We start from the raw sequence: 8,042 nt of genomic DNA, 5'->3' as shown, positions 1-8,042 counted from the left end.
CGTTGTGGGGCTGCACTGCCACGCTGGGCCTGCCCAGCGTCTGCAGCCACTCATGCAATATTTCTAGGTCTCAGTTCATGATGTAGGGCAACCATCTGCTTTAGTCTGACCCATCCCAAACGGGGGCTCCTTGGGAACAGATTTAAGGGGGCCTGCTGGCCAGCTGGGAAACCCAGAACTAGAGGAGAAGGGCTTCAGTATGATGCTTGGACCACAAAAATGCATCACTGGCCACATCTTTAGGTGATGCACCTCAGACCGAGGAGGTTTGATTTTCACAAGGGTAAACCCCACAAATCCCAGGATGCTGCAATGCATCCTCGAGCCTGCTGGTGTCACCAAGACACGTACGTCCAAGCAAACAGTAAAGACACACTTGGAAAAAACTTCGCCGGTTTTAGAGCCGGGAGCGGGTTAAAGCCGCAACCACGCACCCGCAGCTCTGGCCAAACCGCCTGCAAAATCGCTTCACCGGCTGCAAGAGACGGCGCCGGCTCCCCTGGCACAAGGCGCCGGGATAGGGGCGTAGGAGAGCAAAGCATCCCTCGCCTCCAGCTTTTTGGGGTTGTTTCCAGCAGAAAAAAATCCCATCTTGGAAAGAACACGCACGAGCTTTGCAGTTTTGATTTAATTTGATTTGGTTTTCGCTGCTTCGCTCGATCCTGGGCGAGAAAAAGGTGTCGGTGTCCCATGGCATCCATTCCACGTGCGGCAGAACACAAATCCTCTTGGCCGCTAGCATTGCCCAATTTTTTTGTCTGAAAGGCATCCAGCAAGAGGAAAGAAACAGGGGCAAAATGGTGGTTTGGGGTTTTGCCGCTTGGCCAGGAGGGCCCAGCCCGGGGATGTGCGGGGATGCAGATGCTGCCAGGGGGGCCCCGCGTCCCCAGCCAGGCACCCCCGCCCTGGGGCAGACACGTGTGTGCAGCGCAGCCACGGGCAAGGTCCCCGCCGTGCACACTCGTGTCCGAGCCGCCGGGCCCGGCCTGTGTGAGCAGCGGAACCCCAGGCGTGCCCCCCCCGCCCGTGCCACGGGGCAGGACACGCAGCGCGGCCCGGGACCGGCCCCCGGGCGCGGGCGGGGGGCGGGAGCGGCGGCGGGGGGAGGAGGAGGAGGGGGAGGAGGAGGAGGAGACTCGGCCGCAGCGCCCCGGCCCGCGCGGGCCGCCCGCACCGCCGGTACCGCTGCTCCGACACCGCCGGTATCGCCGCTCCGACACCGCCGGGTGAGGAACCGGGCCGGGCCGGACCGGGATGGCGGGCAGGCGGGCGGCGACACCGGGAAACTTGCGAGAAACTTTGGCGGGGGAGGGGCCGCTCCGTGCCGTGCCGGGCCGGGCCGGGCCGCGGCTGGGCGGGCGGGGCCGTGGCGAACCGGGCGGGGCCGGGCCGAGCGGTGCCTCCCGGCCGAACCGGGAGGAATTCCGCCGTAGCGGAGGAATGCGGGGCTCCCGCCGCGGCGGGTGAGTGACAGAGCCCGGCTCCACTGCGGGGGCGCGGGGGGCGAGCGGGGCCGTCCCCGCCGGGAGCCCGCGGGGAGGGGCCGCGATCCGCCCGTGCCGGTGACCCACGCGTGTTCCCCGCGGCTGTCCATGAGCCACGCGTGCCCCTCGCGGCTGTCCCGTGGATGTTCGTGCTCCACACGTGCTCCCCGTGGATATTCCAGGGGTGCCCCAGTCCACGCGTGCTCCCCGCTGCATGGTTGCCGGTTCTCTGCATGCATCCTCGTGGGTTTTGCGTGGGTGCCTGTGCACCATCTGTGCTCCCGTGGGCGCTGCTTGTGCCGGGTCCTGCCAATGCCTGGGATTCCTCCAGGAGCAGCCCAAGAGAGCACGGGCCTGGGCTTGCCGCTGAGTTTTAGCAAAACTTCACCATTTCAGCAAGTATCACCAGAAAACTTAGGTCTTTCCCCCATGCAAAGCCCAGAGCTGCCATCGGCCTCTGCTCCCGCTGCTCCAGCACTGGCTCTCCCAGCCCAGCCGGATTTGGTAGCAGGTCTGGGCTGCACCGTCCCAAAAACCTGTCGGGGCTGCGGGCAGCCGCGGCTGGACCCTGTACTTATCCCATTAGGACGCACAGCAGCCTCCCATTGAGGTTTCCTGGGGCGGTTTGCCTGCCTGGCCGCACCGGGCTGTGAGATCCAGGACGGGATGTGAGGTCTATGCCTGGATGTGAGGTCCATGCCGGGATGGAGCCACTCGGACCCTTTGTTGCGGCAACATCGGAGAGCACATCCAGCTGCCTCCACACGCGTCCTGCCGCCACGCCACGCCGATCCAGCAGCTCCGGCTCTCCTTCCGGAGCGGTTCCTGCTTTGCTGGCGCCGGATCCGGGCTGTAACCCTCTCTGGAGCTGCTGGGGTGCAGCTGAGTACCCCAACTCCAGCACCGGGGATGCTCTTGGATGCTCACGGATGATGTCATCAGATGATTGCATGCAGATGACATCATGCGAATAGCATGTAGATGTCTTCCCTTCGTTGTGGTGCGCTGGCAGAGGTGCCTGCAGAGCCAAGCTGAGACCAGACACCGGTGGCTGGGCTGTGGGCCGTGGTCCTCGTTGAGGAGCTCAGTGGTGTCTTCACTGGGGATCTGGCTGGGGCCATCACTTGGCTGGGGACACTGCCAGAGTCCTCACTGAGGATCCATCCCATGGATCTTGTCACTCCGTGTGCCGCTCCCCAAAACCAGGGACCATGTCCCTTCTCTCCAGCCACCTACAGTCCCCCCCTGACCCCTCCTGTCTCCTGCAGGTCCCAGGTGCAGGACAGTGAGGCCATGCCCTAGGGCAGCCCCGCCATGAGCCAAAGCGGGGCCTCCTCTCGCCTGGCCGGCTCCCCGCCGCTGCCGGGGGGCTCGCTCCTGGCCCTGCTGGCCCCCGAGCCCTCCCCGTCCCCCCCCAGCGGGACACCCTCGCCCGGGCCCCCGCCGGCGCTGCTGGAAGGGGACTGGGAAGGGCGGGAGGAGCTGCGGCTGCGGGAGCTGGAGGAGGCGCGGGCGCGGGCGGCGCAGATGGAGAAGACGATGCGGTGGTGGTCGGACTGCACGGCCAACTGGAGAGAGAAGTGGAGCAAGGTGCGAGCCGAGCGCAACCGGGCGCGGGAGGAGGTGCGGCAGCTGCGGCACCGGCTGGAGGCTCTCACCAAGGAGCTGGCCAGCCTGCGCCGAGACCGGGACCGCGACCGAGACCGGCCGGACGAGCGCTCGCCACGGCCACCGGCAGCGGCCAGCGCCGGCAGCCCACCCGCGGACGGAGCAGAGGGGGACATCGGCCCTGAGCAAGAGCCTGTGCGGGATGTGGGCACTGAGGTGCCCCAAAAAGCCAAGGTGGGGTTGTGGGGCTGCTCCGGGTGAGCAGGGGAACAGGGGAGCTCCTCATCCTTGTCTGCTGCCCACGTGCACCCCCAAACCACCACTGCCTGTCTTGTAAAGAGGGGCAGTGTGGGGGGACTGCTCTTGGGGCAGGACTGGGAGGGCCAGACCCCTCTCAGAGCTGTACAGGGTGGTCAGATTCCTCTTGGATGAGTATGGAGGGTGCCAGATGCCTCCAAGCAGGATTTTGGGCTCAGACCCCTCTTGGAGCAGCACTGGTGGGATCAGACTCCTCAGAGCAGTGTCATGAGGAGATCCAGAGCCATCACAGCCCCGTGCAGTGAGATCACTGTGGCACTGACACCAGTACCTTTCCCAAGGCTTTCCCTTCAGAGGCACTAGGCAAAAATCACTCTGCCAGTACAGGGGATGGTGGCATTGGCAGTGCTGGTGGCATCTCCCAGCCAAAGCTTGACTGTCAGGGTGTCCATAGGGGCTTCTGGCTGAAGGAAGGAGGGGGAGGAGAAAGGAGGGAATGCCAGAGCCACCTCAGGGATGCTCCCAGCTGCTCCAGCCATCTCTCTGCTACTGTTGGCCCTGTCAGCACAGAACTCACTGCTTGGGGTGCCATGTTGTGACAGTTCAGTCCACCTGACAGCACAGCTGCCAAGTGACAAATCTGAGACTAATGTGAGCATCCCCCATGGGCTCCACACTTGGTCCCCAGGGACATCCTGTCCCTCTGAGTGCCTGCTAGAAGGTCACCTATGTGGCAGTCCTGGGTGACATCAGTGTCATAAATTGGTTTTAAATTTTTTGATACCAAATTTCCAGCATGGCAGGGAGCCAGCAGCAGAGTCTGGTGATGTGTGGGAGCTCCCCTGGGAGGGCAAATCCCTCTTCATCAGCCTTAGGGGATCCCTGGGGAATGGAGGGAGAGATGCTCTTGGTTATGGGGTGAGGGCTGGGTGTTGTAGGGGCTGGGAAGCCCTCTCACCCTGTCCCCTGTGCTGGGCCACCCACGGCGCCACAGGAGCTGGAGCTGATGGAAAACATCTTGACAAGCAAGCAGGAGGAGAGCTGGGAGCAGCGGGGCCCCCGGGCCTCCTTCAGCCGCCAGGAACGGAGCCGCCTGCTCTGGGAGGACGTCAGCATCGTGGAGGAGGATGCCACCAAAGTCACCGCCCTGAAGCTGAGGCTGGATGAGTCCCAAAAAGTGCTGCTCAAGGAGCGGGAGTGAGTGCTTGGCACATCATCCTTGCAGGGTGCCAGCTGATCCCAGGCTGGTCCCCACTGGGATGGCATGTCCCGTGGAGTCCTGCAGTGTGACACTATCATGGCCTCTCCCCAGGGACAAGCTGGCACTCAGCAAGAACATCGAGAAGCTGGAGGGCGAGCTCAGCCAGTGGAAGATCAAGTATGAGGAGCTCAACAAGAACAAGCAGGAGGTGATGAAGCAGGTGAGTGAGGTGCCTGGGGAGGAGGGCTGCCCCAGGGGGTGGCCTGTCCCTCAGAGAGTGGCACATCCTGATGGACATGGTGGCCCACAGCCACTTCCCCAGCTCCAGGTTGCTTGTTAAGGGTCTTTGATGCAGTGGGTCCATCCATAGAGGTTGGGTGGATGAGTGTGGGCAGGGCTCAGGTGGGTGGGTGTTCACATCCCCCTTTGGTGCCATGTCCCCCCACAGCTCAACATCCTGAAGGAGATTCATCAGGATGAGCTGGGGCGCATCTCCGAGGACCTGGAGGATGAGCTGGGTGCTCGCTCCAGCATGGACAAGAAACTGGCTGAACTGCGTGCAGAGGTGAGGCCAAACCCCAACGTGGGGGGCAAAGGGAGCGGCGTGGGGGGTCCTGCTGCCCCCAGCCACGCCATGTCCTGTGCAGATGGAGCGGCTGCAGGCAGAGAACGCGGCTGAGTGGGGCCGGCGGGAGCGGCTGGAGACAGAGAAGCTGAACCTGGAGCGGGAGAACAAGAAGCTGCGGGCACAGATCGAGGACCTGGAGGAGGTGCTGGCTCGCAAGCGGCGCCAGACAGCCAGTGCCCTGGACACTGACCTCAAAACCATCCAGGCTGAGCTCTTCGAGAAGAACAAGGTGCCATAGGGGTGCTGCTGTCCCCCAACACCGCATCCCTGGGTCACTCTGCTGTGGGGCTCAGCCTCCCCAAGGACTCCCTCAAGCTCAAATTTTGCTACCACCCTTCAAGGGATGGTGGTGCCCCCATCCTTGCTCCATCAGCTCTTGGGTCATGGGGTGGGGCAGTGGGAGAGGTCCCTGGGGAGGGAGGAGGAGGCACCCAGTGGTGGGGGTGGCCGTCCCATGCTCAGCCCCCTCCCCATGCCCTCCACAGGAGCTGGCTGACCTGAAGCACATCCACACCAAGCTGAAGAAGCAGTACCAGGAGAAGATGGCCGAGCTGGCCCACGCCAATCGCCGCGTGGAGCAGCACGAGGGAGAGGTGAAGAAGCTGCGCCTGAGGGTGGAGGAGCTGAAGAAGGAGCTGGCCCAGGCTGAGGATGAGGTGGGAAAGCTGATGCTGGTGGAGAGAGTCAGGGAGCTGTTCTGCTCCCTACACAGCTACCAACAGCACCATCCCATCCCATCCCATCCCATCCCATCCCATCCCATCCCATCCCATCCCATCCCATCCCACAGCTGGATGAGGCCCACAACCAGACGCGGAAGCTGCAGCGGTCGCTGGACGAGCAGACGGAGCAGAGCGAGAGCTTCCAGGTGCAGCTGGAGCATCTGCAGTCACGGTGAGCAGGGGCTGGGGGAGCCACACAGGGACCAGCAAGGATGGGGTGATGTTCTCCTTGCCACCATCCTTCAACCAGTGTCCACCTGGTTGAAAGTCTGGGCTGAGCATGGCCAAAGTGTCTCTGACTTCCTCGGAAGGGGCACAGCCGTCCTGTGAGCAGTCTTCACCCTGCTTTGAGCTGGGTGCCATTCACCTCCCAGTTAAACCAGCACAAGGCTGCCCAGAGAGCGGCTCAACCCAGTTTTATGCTGGTTAGTGTTGCACCCACTGTTACCCGTGGTCAGGGCAGGCTCCTAGCATCCCACACCAGTTTGGGGAGGTGGGAGTTGAATTTTCTTGCCCTTAAAACTTTGCCTGGCTCTGCTTTGCTTCTCAAGCAGCAAAGAGCTAAAATGGCTGTGGGATCGATGCTGCGGCTCCAGGAGGCTCTGGGGGGGGTGTTTATAATCATCCTTTATTTTATTGGGATGTCTGCATTAAATCTTGGAAGCATAACGGAGAATTCATCACCTCCCCCAGACTCCCTGTGCGCTCAACCCTAAATAATTCATGCTTTCCAGTAAAATGTGGTGGACTGGTTGGATCTCACTGGATCCTGGGCCTTTAGATTTCAAATTTGATTCATAAATTTTCCTTGATGAATTCTCACGCAAGGGCAAGAAAAGTAAAAAGCTAAAACCACTACAGGTTCCTGGGAATGGCGACTCCTGGCTTTTTTTGGGGTTCCTCAGTTTAGGGGGATGACACCTCCTTTCTCTGCAGTCCTGGCTGGGTGTGTGCTGCCCAGCACGGTGATGTCCAGCCAGGGAGGGGTTTACCCTGTGCCCCTTGTGCTGAGCACCGTCCACAGCTCCCCATCCCACACCAGAGTGTTGGCCCCAGGCTGCAGGGGCTCATCCTGCGCTCAGAGCTCAGTGAGGGTGCAGGAAGGAATCTCTGGGGTGCAGTCACGCTGTAGGGGTGCAGGGGAATGGGCTTGGCTTCAGGGCCCCCCCAGGGCCGAGCTGCCACCCCCACCAGCAGCTGTCCCTCGCAGGCTGCGGCGGCAGCAGAGCGCTCCGCTCTTCGGCAAGATGCGCAGCGCCCGCTTCGGCCCCGACGACGCTGGGGACGGCACCAGTGACCCCGACGAGGATGAGGACCTGCAGATACAGGTGCCCTAGAGCCCAGGGCAGTGCCACCACCGCAGGACATCCCACATCAGTCCTCTGCATTCAAGTTCATGTCGCCACCGGGCTCAGCTGTGCGGTCACCCTTGTATAGATGGGGAAACTGAGGCACGGAGCGGTGGGGAGAAATTTGCCCAGGGTTGCTCCAAAACCCACTGCCTCTTGGACAGTATGGGATGCCCCTTCAGCCACTGGCATCTTCTGGAACACTGATGTGGCCACCAAAGCCAGCATCACTCAGCAGCCCAGGAGGAGGAGGTGCAGGCAGAGAGAGGCACCAAGCCTGGCAGCCACGAACTGCCCACTTCTTTTTATATATATTATATATATGTATGTATTTGTATATGATTTTTTATTATAAATGCAGAGCCCAGATGGGCCCAGGCTCTGGTGGTGGTGTGAGCTGCTGGTCTGTCCCCACACAGGAGCGAGGGTGGGGAGGGGACACATTGGGGACATTTGGCATTTCTTCACCAGCCACTACTGGCATCCCTGTCCCCATGCCTGGAGACCAGCCCGGTGTGGGGGTAAAGCCTCTCCCTGGGCCTGTGCAGTGAAAGGTGTTCACCCAGAGGTGCTCACACCGGGGAGGTGCAGAGGTGCTGACCCAGGGGTGCAGAGGTGCTCACCTGTGGGTGCTGATCACCCCAGCACAACCCCTTCTGCCCAGCCCCCCACACACGGCCTTGGGGGCTTTGGAGGCGCTCAGACACAACCTTATTAAAAATTAATATTTCAGTGAGCTAATCCCCTCGCTCTGCCTTTTAATTGATTGGCTAAAAGCACAGCTCTTTGCTG

At 61.9% G+C, this 8,042-nt stretch overlaps 1 protein-coding gene across 1 annotated transcript; it reads left to right on the top strand.

The window, feature by feature from the left end:
• Nucleotides 1–1,210: 1,210 nt before the first annotated feature.
• Nucleotides 1,211–7,635, top strand: CCDC102A (coiled-coil domain containing 102A). The gene is made up of 9 exons (XM_033070157.2): nucleotides 1,211–1,226; nucleotides 2,753–3,326; nucleotides 4,345–4,547; nucleotides 4,663–4,771; nucleotides 5,000–5,116; nucleotides 5,199–5,408; nucleotides 5,665–5,835; nucleotides 5,970–6,073; nucleotides 7,112–7,635. The coding sequence occupies exons 2-9, from the start codon at nucleotides 2,799–2,801 to the stop codon at nucleotides 7,236–7,238; spliced, it is 1,569 nt and encodes a 522-aa protein (XP_032926048.1). The 5' UTR covers nucleotides 1,211–1,226; nucleotides 2,753–2,798; the 3' UTR covers nucleotides 7,239–7,635.
• The last annotated feature ends 407 nt before the right edge of the window (nucleotides 7,636–8,042 follow it).

Source organism: Catharus ustulatus, chromosome 11, assembly GCF_009819885.2.
Source record: "Catharus ustulatus isolate bCatUst1 chromosome 11, bCatUst1.pri.v2, whole genome shotgun sequence".
Lineage (NCBI taxonomy): Eukaryota > Metazoa > Chordata > Aves > Passeriformes > Turdidae > Catharus > Catharus ustulatus.
Note: the sequence above shows the minus strand (reverse complement) of the source record. Positions and strands in the feature narration are given on the sequence as shown.

Bases quoted from the DNA above. Each gene is read 5' to 3' on its own strand.
- CCDC102A (XM_033070157.2), top strand. From the start codon at position 2,799: ATGAGCCAAAGCGGGGCCTCCTCTCGCCTGGCCGGCTCCCCGCCGCTG. The intron at 4,548-4,662 runs GTGAGTGCTTGG...GCCTCTCCCCAG, and splicing joins GTGCTGCTCAAGGAGCGGGA to GGACAAGCTGGCACTCAGCA. The intron at 4,772-4,999 runs GTGAGTGAGGTG...GTCCCCCCACAG, and splicing joins AGCAGGAGGTGATGAAGCAG to CTCAACATCCTGAAGGAGAT.